Raw genomic sequence first — 17,685 nt, 5'->3', positions numbered from 1 at the left:
GACAGGGAAGATACAACTTTGGGAAAGCAAATTTTACAGGATTGAGAACTTTTTTGAAAATGCGGATTGGAGAAAATTCAGAGAAACAAGAGAGATACAGAGGAAGTGGGATATCTTTCTAGACCTCTGTAATTTGGGGGTGGAAAAATTTGTACCAAGAGGAAGAGGGAAAGAAAACGGGAAAAAGGAGTGGTTTAATAGAAGGTGTATGATAGCAAAAAAAGAGAGAGATAAGGTGTGGAACAATTGGAGAAAGAGAGGTAACAACAGAACAAAGGAAGAATATAGAAGAATTAGAAATGAATACACAAGAATACATAGAGAAGAAGAAAGGAATTTTGAAAAAGGTATAATAGACAAATGCAAGGATGAACCCAAACTGTTTTATAGATTTGTTAATGGGAAACTGAAACAAAAGGAAGGAATCACCAGACTGAAAGTAAAAGGTGAGGTCTATAAAGATGCAGCAATGCAAGCTGAAATAATGAACAAATGTTTCCAATCGGTTTTCACTAATGAAAAAAGTTTGTGGAAGGGAAGGGAGTGATTAGAAATGTACCGGTGATGAAAGATATAAAAGTGGAGGTACAGGAAGTGTATAAATTACTGGAAACTCAAGATGTAAGGAAAGCCCCAGGACCTGATGGAATTTCTAATTGGGTACTGAAGGAATGCAGAGAACAACTGGCAGATAAAATTCACAGTTTAATCGTGTGTTCTCTGGAAGAGGGGAAAGTGCCACAAGAATGGAAAAGGGCAAATGTGGTACCAGTTTATAAGGGAGGAAACAGGGAAGAACCCCTGAATTATAGACCAGTGTCTCTAACCAGCATGGTCGCAAAAGTGTGCGAGAGAATCCTGAAAGACAGATGGATAAAATATCTGGAAGAGATGAATATTTTGGCTGAATGTCAGTTTGGATTCAGAAGTGGAAGGTCATGTGTTTCTAACTTGTTGAGCTTTTACTCTAGAGCGATTGATGTGGTACAGGAGAGAGATGGTTGGGTGGATTGTGTGTATTTAGACTTAGAGAAGGCCTTTGACAAGGTACCTCATAAGAGACTAATGTGGAAACTTGAATATATAGGACTGAAGGGGAAACTTTTGGAATGGATGAGAGACTTTTTGAGAGACAGACAAATGCGGACAGTAATAAAGGATAGGATATCTGGATTGAGGGAAGTAACAAGTGGAGTCCCTCAAGGCTCGGTGTTGGCGCCAGTAATGTTCCTGATTTACGTAAATGATATGGTAGATGGAGTGAACAGTTATGCAAGTCTGTTTGCTGATGATGTAAAGATCTTGAGGAAGGTAGAGGTTGAGGAGGATTGTAAAATGCTGCAGGAGGATTTGGATAGGATACACGATTGGAGCCGGACGTGGGAAATGAAATTTAATGTAAAGAAATGTAAAATATTGGAAATGGGTAAAAGTACCAAGAGACCATCACTGAATTATTTGTTGGGTAATGAATTAATCACAAAAATGAGAGAAGAGAAAGATTTGGGAGTGCTAGTCCAAGATAGTTTGTCACCAGAAAGGCACATCAACAAGATAGTTGGAGAGACTTATAAACTCTTGACTAACATAAGAGTAGCATTTCATTATATGGATGAGGAGATGATGAAAAAATTGATAGTGGCCATGATCTGCCCCAGGTTAGAATATGCAGTAGTGTGGTCCCTACACAAAAAGAAAGATATTCACAAGATTGAGAGAATACAAAGAACAGCAACCAAGATGGTCCCCAGTCTAGCAGACCCGTCATACAGAGAGAGGCTGGAAAAGCTGGATTTGCCTTCCTTAGAGGAAAGGAGAAAGAGGGGAGACATGATTGCAGTGTTCAGGACCATGGTGGGAGTAGATAAAATTGACAAAGAAGATCTGTTTGTATGGGATGGGAGAGCAACAAGAGGACACGGAATGAAATTGAAAAAGTCAAGGTGCTTGAAGGATATCAAGAAATATAGCTTTCCTTACAGAAGTATAGACTTATGGAATAGCCTGGACAAAAAGATTGTCCAGTCTAGAAACTTAAACAAGTTTAAAGCTAAATTTGACTTATTGAGAATCAGCGACGGAAACCCACGAGCATAGCACATTCCGTGTATATCACAATTAGGTATATTAGGTAAATACATAAATATTTGGAACGATTTAGACAAAGAGGTGATGCATGAGTAAAACATTCATGTGTGTAAATGTAGACTTGATAAATGTGGATTAGGAGACAGGACAACACAAGCATTACTCAATTCCTGTATACTACAAATGGGGGTAAATACAAATAAGTAAATACACACACACACACACACGCACACACACACACACACACACACACACACAAACGTATATATGTTATTGTTTGAATGGTCAAAGGCTTGGATGGTTTATAAATGGTTGTGTGGCTCACTGTATTGCTTGTGCTGTTTAGCATTCACACTGGATCCAGCCTCACCTCACCTGGTATGAAATAAAGGTTGGAATGATGATGATAATGGATAGTATCAATGCTGAACATATTATTTGTTTGTTGAAGAAATTTATGTTGATGATGATTTGTATTTATTTATATATATATATATATGTATATATATTTGTTCTTTCAGATGGCTGGTCAAATTGACATGAATCGTCAGAGTGACTTGATGGCGGCATTTGAAGAACAGTGTGGAAAGTAACATAGAAAGCATACCAAATATCACATACAATTCATGTCAACTCTGTTCCTTGTATACAACCCAACTCAGACATCACCTAAGTCCCATTATTTGATATGTTTTGTACATATAGCAATAGCTGTATTTATATTTATTATGGTTCTGTGAGAGTTACTGTTGTTGCTGTACATTCATGTATGAAACATACTGATGTAAATGTTACATTTGGCTGTGAAATCGTCCCTTGCCAATGCATGTTGTGGGCAAGCTGTACAATTGTGGGAATGCTGTACAACATGAAGAGTCTGTATGATGATGGGAAGACTGTACAATCAAGAAGAGGATGTATCATGATGTATACAACCATGAAGAGGCTATACAGTGAGGGGAAAACTGTACATTTATGATGAGGCTGTACAGTCATGTGGAAGCTATTATCTGTAAAGAAATTATATAGCAGTGGGAAAGCTTTACTTGTGTGAAGAGGTTGTACAATGTTTGGAAAGCTGTACAGCCTTGAACTACCATGGTAGATAGTACAGCATGGTGAAATGACCTGGATAAACTAAAGTGTGTCCTATTATTGCTGAGAACCTGGTGAGTCTTTGTAGTGGCAATGAGAGGAAAATGAGCAAGACTGATGGGAAGAGGCCAAGTTCTGGTGTGGTGTGGTCACTGCACCTTCTCCACTGACACAACAATCACTGGCAGGAACAGTGTCATCTCATAGTCACCAGTGTCAGTGTATCAAAACATGTCAGAAATTTTGTTTTGTCCATACTAAAGTTGTCTTTATTCAAGTGATGATTCACCTACTTCCACAGTCATAGCATGCAGTTTCTCACTTTGACTTTTACAGTAAATTCATAGAAGTAAATAGCTTTTCTGGTAATACAATGTTAAAAGTAAACAAAAAAATAGTGATTTAAGAGAATATTCTTGTTACATGTACCGGTATTAGAAGATATTAATGTACACCTATGCATTGGAATAAATGAATCATCACACATTGCAGTCTACTGCTGTATTGGTGCTTTGCTGATGGTAATGGACTTTACAAATACTCTGCATGTTGATGTGGTTTAAGTATTAGGTATTTTCATCAGATTCTCAGTTCTACAGCTGGAGTTTCTACTTAGCTGTTGAAATGTTTTGGCCAGTGAGTCAAAGCATAAACTTTCCATATTGACCAACGATTTTCATGTAAGGAAATGTTAATTGACATAGGTACTGTATGTATAGTATTTTCAAATACCAAGTGTTGATTTGTATGGCATTTAAGCCTTGTGACTCAGTTTGGGTTTGTTTTGTAATATTATCTTGGGTATGGTTTCCCTAGCTTCTTCATGTCTTACATCTCACATGAAACTAATTGTACCTTATAAAAGTTACAAACAGTATCTTTGAAGCCATCTTCGGAGGATTATAATGGTACATAATGAGCAGTGGACTCCATTTTTTTTTTTTTTTTTTTTTTCCTCAAATACTCACACCTATTGTGGTTAAAGCATAAGTGGAATACTGTATTGTACTTCCTGTTTATCCAGTACAGTAAAAAAGGTTTAGCAGTAGCCATAATTCAACATGCAAAAGGTTGTGCTAAGTCGGTGCTTAAGGGCTGCTGACCTGTACATAGCTGTATAGTAAACAGTTATATTATTTAATAAGCAGGAGATGAGGTGAGGCATAACTGGCTTCAAGTAGTCAGCAGAAATGTGCATCATAAGACAGAGTTGCTTATTGCATTCCATATATAGCTAAATCTGTTTCATTAAATTCATAAGTTTGATAATGAAATAATAAATCTTGTTGTGAGGGAGAGATTAAAGATATTTAAAAAAAAATGTTCATTGTGTTCTTATAATTGGGTCGAGTGACCATGTGTCCTACTCAGCCTGTTTATCCTTTTCTTTTTCATCCTATTAAAGCTTGTCATTGAAATACATGCATAATGTTTCTTGTGTGAAGGAAGCACATGCTTGCCTTCCCATCCTTTCATCACCACATTTTTTATAGGTATTCTTCAAGTGCTCAGATTATGAAGTTGCACATAACCTGCTAACATCAGGTTCCCTTTAGGTGCTTGTTTTTCAGTACTGGGGATCCTCCCTTGGCTGCATTTATTACCAGCCTTTGGGCAGTTTGCACTGATTACTAAATATAACATTGGTTTCAGTTAAATGAACTAAGAGTTAATTTGCTTTTGATTGATGAGGGATAAATTATTATAAAAGGAATAATAGTATTTTTATATGTCTCAGTGATCTAAGTACATTATATATTATATATATACATATATAGCATTGTCTCATAATCCTGATAATGTTTTCATTGTCTGCATAGTGAATGGGAAAGTTTTGATGCAGTATATGAATAGTCTGGCCAGCCATTATCGGTTCAGATTTGGAATACTATTATGAGTTTGCAACAACGCATTATTTACATTTACGTTGATTTAGTTGGGGTGGGAAGGAAGCAGGGAGACACATTTTCAAAGATTCTGTCATCAAAGAACGGAAATTTCATGTCACGTAAATAAAGTTAATTCTTATTCATGCAGTGTGTATGTTAATGGAAGTATCAGTATACAGAATCAGATTTAAGTAATGAATACTGCACCTAAATTATGCTGATATGGTCAGCAATGGTCCCTGCATTAGATGGTAGTAAAGGAGGCGAAATCAGTAGCCTTCTAGGCTACTCTTAATGTATATAAGCTTTAGTTCTCACAAACTGCATGCAATATCAATATTGTCTGGTATTATGTAACTGTAAATAAAGGTTTTATATATATATATATATCTTTGAGTCGTTATTAACCGAGTTATGATGACAAATCCGGATTCATAGGAAACGGGAGCTCGAACATTGGCCTAATGTACGTGATTAGTCCGGATTTGTTAAGAACGATCCGATACGGATTACTGCCAAATGCACCGAAGAACGTAAAATACATCGTATGCTTGGTAAAATACATCGTAAACTTGGATTCAAGAATGTAGGCTGAAAGTTTATAATAAATTCCTGTTTCTAATAAGACTACTTAAAGCTAGCTGCACACACACACACACAATTTCACTTCTACGATGGCGTTTTCGTTGCAAATGATTTTGAATTGAAATATTTATTGTTGTAAACGGTACAGAGTGCTAATACAACAAAAGAAGGTGGTGGGTCATGCCACACACCTTCTTCAGCAAATACAGTCACATACAGTCAGTAATTGGACACTCGCGGATGTGGCCACATACTTTTTTTTTTTTTTTTGCATGTGTGTGGTCACAACTCCCCCCCCCCAAAAAAAAAAAAAAAAAAATCATGTAACGCAAAGGCATTCATATGACGTATTACATATAAGAGTAAATGGTTATATTAGAATAGTAAAGGAATAGTGAAACAAATCAGTACCAGCCGTGGCTGAAGGCGGTGACAGCGTCGCCTTATCAGCAGGTTGGGGAGTGATGGTCACAACACCCTCCACCACCATCACACATACACTCTCCCTACACTAAACTCTCTATTCGTTTCATATCTTCCCTTTTTTTGGTCGTGCATGTATTTTGTACATATTCTCCACTGATACACAGGAGCGTTTTGCATACATTGGCTTGAAACAATACATTTTTAAAGCCACTATGGCCAAGAAAGATAAGGCACACAACCCGTAAGAATATACCTCTGTCTCCATATTATATCATCATAACTGTTTAGTTGACCATACAGTCTATACATGACCTCTTTTTTTTTTATTATTTAATTTATTGTTATTTCTGCTGGTCCTAGAACACCTAACATGTAGCGGAGTCCTCTTTCGAGACCGGGGCTTAGTGCAATAAAGAGAGGTAAGACAAACTCCAGGCAATAATCTTTACACGTATATTACCACAGTCAGACACAGGACAAAAACAGCAAATATTACAACACAGTACATGGCAAAGAAATAAAACCTTAACTAGGATATTAGTATCTCGCAGGATACAGGCTTAACTGATACCGATGCCAACACTAATTCTAGTGCACAGGTGTACAGGGAATACAGGCGCGCAATGAAGCGCGGGGAGTGTCTCACGGGGGGTGGGGGAGGGCAAGAGGAGTGACTCGCGGCTGGTCAGAACAGAGTTATAGTAATATTGGGAAAGAGTAAGTATTATTAATTCAAACTTAGTATTTTCTAATAGCAAAAGGGGTTTTGACAATTGATTCTATTCCTCGTTTACGTTCACGCTAGCTGCTGGGAGGAGATTCTTAAAGAAGACTAGTTGTTGGTTCTGGGTAAACATGACCAGTGCACTCTGCCATGTACTTAAAAACTTACGGTATATGTATCTTTTTTTTAAATTTATCATTTGCACTGAACAAGACGTGATAACTTTAATTCTTTGCGGCTGGAGGGAAGGAGTCGCCATGTTGGCGATGATGTCAGCATTCACACTGCAGACGACGCTCCAATCCATCACACAATACTTTACCAGTAACAGAGATGATGGTTGTACCTATATGGCCACCATAGATCCAAAGTACCCCCTTCAGGTATGTTGTGAAGGAATATTTTTCATGGTGTAAATGGATGGTACCTGTTAGGTAAGTAAATTGTGGTGAAATCGACTGTGCCTGTATTAATACAAACTTCTAGGAGTACTCCTAAAATTACTACTAAAAGTGGTTGTAGCTGAGAGTTGCTTCTAAAAGTTCCTCCTAGGAGGACTCGTAGTATAGTAATTTCGCTCCTACCATGAAGTGTTACCAACACAAAGAATCTCTGCTTAATATATTTTAAAAATTACCACTACAAAGCCTTAGAGTATCACTATTAGTTTAAATGAAAAACTAGCTTTTATATATAGAAACAATATCTATTTGATCATATATTATGATTCTTTACGAATGTCGATAAAATGGATAAAATGTAAATACATCGGGTGGTCAGGTGATCGTGCCTGCTACCATCGGGGCATTGTGTGTACATGGTACAGTGACTGTCAACAATGGCACAATTTCAAGATTCCACGGCTGCAGAAAAATTCAGGAGAAAGAGAATCTGGACGGAGGGAGTGTACGAGGGACCTTAACAAACCTCTTAAAAATATGTGGAGCAGTTAGAGCATAGAGTGTTTCCGTTATTACATTGCTCACTGGTGGCTGCGATGGTCCAAAGTCATCACATGCTGCATTTTTCCAGTTGCAAGGTACTTTAATAGTATCAACACTTTCATCTCGGATGTGAGTGGATGGTTTCGATGTGTGGGCCTTTCCAGTACATTTCTCACTAAATCAGTAATAAACAGAATGCCCTCACGATCGAAACGGTACCTTCTTACAAGTTCTTGATCATCATATTCCATGAATGCATCCTTCCGAGCTCGAAAATTTCTGCGTGGTGGGTGGTGTCGGTCAGCCATGGTCTATGTTGTCTTGGTTCTTGGTGTTTGAGGGACGCAGCTACTGTGATTACTGTCGCTAAAAGCCCTACTAACTCCTTAAAAGTCCTTGTGGAGGACTTTTATTTTTTAGCGATTTTATGAGTAAACTTAGGTGCTGAAAGTAACTTTTAGGAGTACTTCTAGAAGTTAGGAGCCAAATTTCACTTTGAGAGGAACTTTTACTCCTAGGAGTTTTTATTAATACGGGCACAGTGTGAAGTAGCTTACAACTACACCATTCCCGAGCGGTGCTAGTACCTCATGAGGATGAGGTGGGAAGTGTTAAATGTATGCCGTACAGTATCAGTTGTATGAGTTTATGATGGTATTATGCTCATATTTAATATTTGACCTCTTCATTATTAGTTTTCTGAAGAAAAAAAATGTTTCAGTGACAACTACAGTACTTCAGGGGAGTATGACGAAATACCGAATCGGCGGTCATTTACCGAATTGGCACTTTTTAATTGGTAAGTGTTATAGTTTTTATCACTAAAATGCCCGCCGTGCCCCCCGCAGGACCTCCCACCTCACCACCCCCCACACCACCACCGAGCCGCCACCCCACCACCACCCCAGGAGGACACACCGGTGAGGTTAGTGACCCCGGGCAAGAGGGTCATCGGGGCATCCCGACCCTGAGCCCCTATTCCCCGCAAGTGCCCCAACCCCAGGCGTTCAGGCAAACTGAACTACTGTGCGGGCGGGGTAGTGACCGTCAGACCAGGGGTGGGACTGAAAAGATGTCAGTCCCAGGTAACACCGTCTTGACGGTCTTGTTACACCCTCTAGGGCAGGAAGAGGCCCAAGGCTACGGCCAAAAGAGAGAAAGAGAGATAGACACAGGCTACGGCCTGACAGAGTGTGTAAAGGGGAAGGTGACCCCAGGCTCCGGCCTTAACACGCTGAGAGAGAGTTGCCTGTGTGCATCCCTCTCCAGTTGTTCTTTGGCTACGGCCAGAATACGGTCCAGGGTAGAGAGACCCTGCTACCGTACGTGTAGCGCTACCCAATTACGGAAGCGGCGACTCGGGGTCGGCCTCTTGCCGGAACAGACGGGTGATCCCGTTTCTCCGTTAGTCGTTTCCCGTACGGGCAGACACTCAGCTTCGGCTGGGGCACGTACGAAGGGTGATCAGAAAGCAATGACAGTTCGTGCTATAACATGAAAACCTTGAATGATGGGAGGTAGGGGAGCAAGGAGAGTGCAGAGTTGCCTGTCCTTACAAGTTTGAACTTGTCGCCGTATGCCTGACTTTTCTTGTTTTATTGTTGTGAGTGAATGTTTCACTCTTGTTTTTGCTCTCTGGCCAGAAACATGGATTACTCGAAAGAAGGCTGCAGGTTCTACATTTTTACGAGGTGGAAACTGGGAAAGAAAGCAACAGATTCAAGGGGAATTATTACAAGTTTATCCAGACACTACTCCTTCCCTGGAAACTGTTTCCCGCTGGATTCGTGCTTTCACAGCAGGAAAAACTGAATTGAAAGATGAACAACGCTCTGGATGCCCCCGGACATCCGTGACTGAAGCAACAACTGTCCGTGCACGGTCCATCATTGACGAGGATCCAACTGTAACTTTTAGGTTCTTAGCCTTGGAGCTTGATATCAGTTATGGGAGTGCATATGACATCGTGCATGAACAATTACATCTGAGGAAGAAGTGTTGTCGATGGATACCCCATTTGTTGACTGATGGGCAAAAGGCTGAACGGGTGAGGATTTGTCGTGTCTGGCTTGCTGAATTTGAACCAAATGGTCCAAAACGGTTCTCAGATGTTGCTACTGGAGATGAGTGTTGGATTTCATTCTTCACAACCCGTGACAAGCAGTCAAACATGGTGTGGTTGGGCGATGAAGACCCTCGACCTCAGATTTTGAAGGAAGGATTTCGCAGCCGGAAGCGCCTTTTCACCATCTTTTTCAATTCTCAAGGACCAAAATGCGTGGATGTGATGCCTGAAAAGTCCACTATCACAGCCCAATACTACACAGACCAGGTCCTTCCACAAGTCTTGGAACACAAGGCCAACACCGCACCAACCCCCCGTCGGTCTCGCCTTTTGCTGCACCACGACAATGCTGCACCCCACAAAGCTCGCCTCACTATGCAGTACCTGGAACAACAAGGTATAACTCTGCTCCCCCACCCACCCTACTCCCCTGACCTGGCTCCCCGTGACTTTTGGTTGTTTCCAAAAATTAAATCTGCCATCGCTGGGAAGCAATTTCATCGCATCCAAGACCTGGCACGGACCGTCAATTCAGAACTCCGAAGTATACCGTCTTCAGAGTACCACGCTTGCTTCATGAAGTGGAGAAAGAGAATGGAACGCTGCATAGAGGTTGGAGGGGAGTACTTTGAAGGAATGTGAGTCATAGTTTGATAGTTCTTCATGCTAATAAAAGTTTATGGACTCAGTCATTTCTTTCTAATCACCCCTCGTACCAGGGTGAATTCCCTGACGGTAGGATCTGTCCGTATTGGAGAGAGTGCAGCTCCTGAGCCCCTCACTCCGGCTTGTCTCCTACTGCGGGAGGAACACCACGTCGGCGGCACCTTGCCTCGGCGAAAGGGCGACCTCGATCACCCTATACAGTAGGTGTCCCCCGCACGCCGGGCAAGTTCACGGCTCCAGCCAAAGTTCACACTAGGGGAAGTAGAGCCCCGACTCAGCCCTATGAACACACTCAGGGAACCACGAAGAGCGTGAGTCTCCCATTAGCCTCTTTCCCTTCGGGGAGCCCTTCGTCGCCATCCAGGCTTCTAGGCCAGGAGGAGGCACTAGAGTGGTGGCAAGGCCCGATAACGGACTTACCGCCCACACCCGGGAGTTCTTTAGCCCTGTTGGAGCCCTACAGGAGACGCTGCCGCAGCCCAGCCCTGACGGCGCCTCTACCCCTGAGCACCCGCAGTCCCAGGACGCCCAGGCCCTCCACCGCAGTCCACAACGACGGAGACCCACGCTCCCTCACTCCCCGGAAGCAGAGGAAGCAGGCCCGACTCCTCCGGCTGTTCAGCCCTAGCCCCGAGGGCCCCCGATCAGGTCGAGGCCACCAGACCACAGGGCCTCCCTGCACCCCACCAGCGCGGCCCTAGGAAGGAGCCGCCCCTCAGGTCGAGGCCCCAGACAAGGGAGCCTCCCTGACAGTAAGTACCAGTGACTTAATAACCCAGGAAACAAGGGTAAAACAGTGACAGTGACAGTGACCCAGAATACAGTGACAGTCATCCAAAGCACAGTGGCAGCGTCTTATAAAAGATATATTAAACAGTGGTATCACAGAAATTCGTGTGCAAAGTGTTAAATAACTCAGTCCTCCCCTACAGGAAGGAACCGGGGAGTTTTCTGTGGAACTAGAGGTAGGTGCGCGAGTGAGCCGAAAGGTGAGTGAGGTGCCCCCCCCCCACCCCCGCGACTTGGTGACAATGTCTAGTGTCGCCATCCGCACCCTACCTCTATTATAGTAATAACTCCGCCACAGACTCCCGATCGCAGTGATCCAAAGTGCAACTCCCCCATTTATTATTATCCACAAGTAACATGATAATTAATTCAAACTAACAACCTCAGTGAAGTGATATTCCATTCAAGCAACAGTAAAGTATATCCACGACTGCCCTGTGCCACGTGTTAATATATATTGGATCAGTCTATGTAAGCGAGTGTAATATTGTATCTCTGTTCTCCTATGTGCCAAATATCGTTGTATGTACACTGTAATGAGTAGAACTTAAGCAATAGATGTGATACAGTATACTGTCTCTTTTTATGCCCTGTTCCTTTGTTAGTGCATTACATCCGGTCTAGTAAAAGGACCCCGTTCCAGTGCTCGTGTTTTTACGACGAGAAGTCGCCTTATAAACACAGCATTACAATCACCATAGAGGTTCATACTTACCTAATTATTCGAAATCTGGTCAAATTTTTGTATTTAATTTTACCTTTTAAAAAAACCGGATTCACAGCGAAAACGGGCTAAAATTAGCGGAAATATTTCTCCTTTAGCTGAACAGCTTGCCTTGGCAGACTTCTGCTATTTATAATTATCAATTTAACAAACAGATGCACTTATTTGCACTTTAAATCAGTATCTGTGCAAAACAAAAGTCTGTCAAGGCATGCTGGCGATCTAAAGTAGAAATACCCGCTAACCTTAGCACGTTTTCGCTCTGACTCCTAATATTCTATTAATAATTAAAGCATAGTTTTTTGACTGAATTTAAGATAATTAGGTGTGTATGAACCTATATGGTGAAGAATATAATATTTTCACAACAGTAAAGACTGCATTCCAGCACTGGGAACTTCCGACGAGCAGCCAGCCACCACTGTTTTCGTTTATTGTTAATGGCAGTATACAGTGGAATAATTTCCCTACTGTGCTTTTGTCAGTGCACTTACACATTGGAACTAAACATTAGCAATTATTCCTCTTGTCACTGGACATTCTTGGAGGTCAGAAATAAGCACAGTATATCCTGGCTAAACGTTAACAAAGCAGACTATGCTGCCTCAGTGTGAGTAGTGACGTCACGACCAATCACAGGCCGTTTCAGTGTCACGTGATTTTTCGGCTACTTTATCTATTATTTTTTCATGTTTCTGCACATTTTTATTGGAAATAATGGTTGACATAGTTATTTTCTGAGTATCTTTTACCCAGACAAGTATCTAACTTCAAAAAAATGTTGACCGGAAACTGTCGGTTCTGGGTAAACATGGCCAGTGCACTCTGCCATGTACTTAAAAACTTACGGTATATTATCTTTTAATTTAATTTATCATTTGCACTGAACAAGACATGATAACTTTAATTATTTGCGGCTGGAGGGAAGGATCCGCCATGTTGGCGATGACGTCAGCATTCACACTTCAGACGACGCTCCAATCCATCACAAAATACTTTACCAGTAACAGAGATGATAGTTGTACCTACATGGCCACGTAGATCCAAACTACCCCCTTCAGGTATGTTGTGAAGGAATATTTTTCATGGTATAAATGGGTGGTACCTGTTAGGTAAGTTGTGGTGAAATCGACCAGAAGTTGCTTACAGCTACACCATTCCCCAGCGGTGCTCGTACCTCATGAGGTGGGAAGTGTTAAATGTATGCCGTACAGTATCAGTTGTATGAGTTTATGATGGTATTATGCTCATATTTAATATTTGACCTCTTCATTATTAGTTTTCTGAAGGAAAAAAAAAAAGTTTCAGTGACTCAACTACAGTACCTCAGGGGAATGTGACGAAATACCGAATCGGCGGTCATTTACCGAATCAACACCGAATTGGCACTTTTTAATTGGTAAGTGTTATAGATTTTATCACCATAGAGGTTCATACTCACCTAATTATTCGAAATCTGGTCAAATTTTTGTATTTAATTTTACCTTTTAAAAAATCCGGATTCACAGAGAAAACGGGCTAAAATTAGCGGAAGTATTTCTCTTTTAACTGAACAGCTTGCCTTGGCAGACTTCTGCTATTTATAATTATTAATTTAACAAACAGATGCACTTATTTGCACTTTAAATCAGTATCTGTGCAAAACAGAAGTCTGTCAAGGCATGTTGGCTATCTAAAGTAGAAATACCCGCTAACCTTAGCACGTTTTCGCTCTGACTCCTAATATTCTATTAATAATTAAATAAAGCATAGTTTTTTTTACTGAATTTCAGATATTTAGGTGTGTTTGAACCTATATGGTGAAGAATATAATATTTTCACAACAGTAAAGACTGCATTCCAGCACTGGGAACTTCCGACGAGCAGCCAAGCCACCACTGTTTTCGTTTATTGTTATTGACTAGTATACAGAGGAATAATTTCCCTACTGTGCTTTTGTCAGTGCACTTACACATTGGAACGAAACATTAGCAATTATTCCTGAAATGCGTGGCTTTAACAGTGCTCCCGAAGAATAGCATAGTATCCCCGACGACAGGGCGAACCAGGAACAACAGAGTTTGCCCACAAACATGCCGACACCCCCACACGGACCCCACGGGGTAGCCGCCACCAGCCACCACCACTCCGGGCAACAGCGACGCATGTCAGCCCGGGCCGTGCGCCCCTGTGACATGCAGCCACCACGCCGCCGCCACCATAGGCGAAGGACACTACCTTCGCGTGGCGGAATCACTGAGTTAGCTAGGGGTGGAGTTACAACTAATACTCCAGACAGCGCCCATCTGGTAGAGACGATCTATGGTCGCTCCCAAAGTGTTTTGGTAGAGACGATCAATGGTCGCTCCTGCAGTGTTCAGGTAGAGACGATCAATGGTCGCTCCTGCAGTGTTCAGGTAGAGACGATCAATGGTCGCTCCCTTAGGGTTCCGGTTGAGACGATCAATGGTCGCTCCCACAGTGTCCAGGTAGAGACGATCAATGGTCGCTCCCTTAGTGTTCCGGTAGAGATGATCAATGGTCGCTCCCACAGTGTCCAGGTTCAGACGATCAATGGTCGCTCCCTTAGTGTTCCGGTAGAGACGATCAATGGTCGCGCCCACAGTGTCCAGGTTGAGACGATCAATGGTCGCTCCCTTAGTGTTCCGGTTGAGACGATCAATGGTCGCTCCCACAGTGTCCAGGTAGAGACGATCAATGGTCGCTCCCACAGTGTTCGGGTAGAGACAATCAATGGTCGCTCCCCCAGTGTCCAGGTAGAGACAATCTATGGTCGCTCCCAGGGTGTGTCTAGGAGAGGGACGTCTCCACGACCGGAGATCGAACTCCAGGTACGAGTATCCTGTCCCAGAACATCCCGGACAGACCTCCCTGCCTCCCCCAGTCTCTGTTCTTTACGCCTGGCCCTAGAGCAGACACACCTGTCGGGCCCCAGTGACAGTCGCTGCCGCAGTCCTCCCCTGACGGCGCCTCTAGACATTGGAGACCGCAGCCCGTCGCCTCTCTCGGCCCTCCCCAGGACACCCGGGCGAGGCCTCTCCACGCCCCCACGACGCCGGGACCTGACACAGAGGTTCCGGGATCTATTTGGCCCCAGTCCCGAGGGCCTTACGCCGGAGCCCAGTCCGGAAGCCACCGGGAGACCCGGACACGAGGGGACGCCCTTGCGAGCCGCCCCGTCTTGACGGTGCCCCTAGTTCAGCCGGATCACCAATGTCATGCCCCTGTTTTCTTCCCTGAGAGAATACGGGTGATAATGTAACAATAATGAATTAGTTTAAGTGTGACTCTCTCCTAGAACAAGTATTGTGCAGTGAATTTATGTGATGTATATCGGGGTAAATCAGATCACAATGAGAAGTTAGAGGTCGAGAATGTGGACTAAGATCTGAGTGAAAATATGTGCGAGTGTCACCCCGGAGATTTATAAAGACATACCCCCATTGCTGGAAGAAAGACTGTGAGGAAGAAATGTCATTAATGTTCTATCCCTCCCCACGCTGAAACAAGATCTATTGGCTAGCCGCGAAGTAATATTGTGAAAGTAGTATTACGAGTATTTCGACCTTGTTACGCGTTGTGAAGCGAGATTCTATACTATACCTGGAGGACCTCTCTGACAGAAGTGTAATTAGTAAGCCTGTGCCTAAAGAGACATCCCCCCATCCCAACGAGAAAATATCAGAAAGGAAGTATTAATCATATTCCCTCCCTCCCCACGCTATCCCTAAAAGCCCCCTCTATTACTCGCTCACGCTCTTAAAACTAAAGTAAGTGTCAATCAAGAATCAGAGTTATTTGCCAAAGTACTTTCACTAGCAGACACCGTATAAACTCCCCTGCTAATATCTGTCGTCTTCCAATATTACTATAACTTTCTCCTCGCCGTTTTAAGTCACTCTCCGCGCCTCCCCTATCTCCTCCTAGTGAGTCACAACCCCTTCCCCCCCTTCCGCGCTCTGCGCGCACCTGTATTTACTGCACTCCTAATATTCTAGGATTGTTGTGTCGTCATTAGTATCTAGAAAGCAAGTATCCTGCGAGATACACATATCTTAAATAAGGTTTTATATTGTGTTGTAATATCTGCTGAAATGTCCTGTGTCTGTGGTAATATATGTGTATGGTGTTGGAAAGTTTTTATGTCCTGCCTCTCTTTATTGCACTAGCTCCGGTCTCGAAAGAGGACCCCTCTCCACGTTGGGTGAAATAGGAACGAGAAGTCGAGCCTAATTCTACCCAGCATTACAATTCCTCTTGTCACTGGACATTCTTAGAGGTCAGAAATAAGCCCAGTGTATCCTGGCTAAACGTTAACAAAGCAGACTATGCTGCCTCAGTGTGAGTAGTGACGTCACGACCAATCACAGGCAGTTTCAGTGTCACGTGATTTTTCGGCTACTTTATTATTTTTTCATGTTTCTGCACATTTTTATTGGAAATAATGGTTGACATAGTTATTTTCCGAGTATCTTTTACCCATACAAGTATCTAACTTCAAAAAAAATTTTGACCAGAAACTCGTCTCCCCGCCGCCCCCTCTATATGAGTAAATTATATTGTGTGGTGTTGCCCCAGAACTAGTGAATTAACTTATGTTAAGTGTGACATTGCCCTAGAAACAGGTTTCAGTGATACAGTGACTTAATGAATGTCAAATATCGGGGCGAGTGAAATCACGGGTGGATGAGTAAGAACGAGTACAGCGATTAAGCCCTGAGGAATCCGACTCACAAGTGACGCTCTTGTAGAAAACCAGTAAGACTCTCCTTCCGAGGAATCCTCTGTAGTGAAAATATACCCATGTCCTTTGTTACCAGAAAATAATAGAGAAAGTGTAAATAATATCCTCCCATTTGTATTACTATAAACACAGTGAATACCCTTTGTCCTCCACTCCCTCGCTTCCTAAAGAATCTCCTCCCAGCAGCTAGCGTAACGTAAACAAGAGGTAGAATCAAATGTTACAACCCCTTTGCTATCAGATGATACTGAGTTTGAATTAATAATATTTACTAAAATGCCCGCCGCCGGACCACCCACCCCGCCACCCCTCACCCCACCACCGGGCCACCACCACCCCACCACCCCAGGAAGAGACAACGGGGGGCTAATGACCCAGGGGAAGAGGGTCACCCACCCACCACTGACCTGTGCCCCTTTTCCCCGCAACTGCCCCAACACCAGGTGAACCAGGATCGGAAACAACCTCGCAGGCGGGACAACCATCGACAGCAGTGGGATGGGACTGAACAAGAGTCAGTCCCTAGTAACGTTTTGGCGACGGCCATAGTTACACCCCTCAAGGGTAGGAGGCCCTTCAGTGAGCCGCGAGGTGTCCCTACCTCTGCCACGTCCAGGGCAAGGGGCCCTACAGTGTGCCACGAGGGAGCAATACCCTCCGCCACAACTAGGGCAGGAGGCCCTTCAGTGTGCCACGAGGCTCCAGCACTCTCTGCCATGTCTAGGGCAGGAAGCCCTTCAGTGAGCCACGAGGTGTCCGTGTCCTCCGCCACGTCTAGGGCAAGAAGCCCTTTGGTGCGCCACGAGGGGCCAGTACCCTCTGCCACATCCTGGGCAGGAGGCCCTACAGTGTGCCACGAGGGAGCAATACCCTCTGCCACATCCAGGGCAGGAGGCCCTATAGTGTGCCATGAGGGAGCAATACCCTCTGCCACACCCAGGGCAGG

The 17,685-nt window shown here is 43.2% G+C and overlaps 1 protein-coding gene across 5 annotated transcripts in view; it reads left to right on the top strand.

Annotated features, from left to right (window-relative positions):
• Positions 1 to 4,133, top strand: part of LOC145406647 (uncharacterized) — a 488,439-nt gene extending 484,306 nt beyond the window's left edge. For all 5 annotated transcript variants that reach the window (XM_080277733.1, XM_080277730.1, XM_080277729.1 and 2 more), the window contains one exon: positions 2,610 to 4,133. In XM_080277733.1, the coding sequence (XP_080133859.1) occupies positions 2,610 to 2,681 (72 nt within the window). In that variant the 3' untranslated portion in view covers positions 2,682 to 4,133. The remainder of the gene's footprint in view (positions 1 to 2,609) is intronic.
• The last annotated feature ends 13,552 nt before the right edge of the window (positions 4,134 to 17,685 follow it).

This window comes from Coenobita brevimanus, chromosome 71, assembly GCF_032717465.1.
Source record: "Coenobita brevimanus isolate Jiangsu-jjx chromosome 71, ASM3271746v2, whole genome shotgun sequence".
NCBI lineage: Eukaryota > Metazoa > Arthropoda > Malacostraca > Decapoda > Coenobitidae > Coenobita > Coenobita brevimanus.
This window is presented reverse-complemented; position numbering and strand designations above follow the sequence as displayed.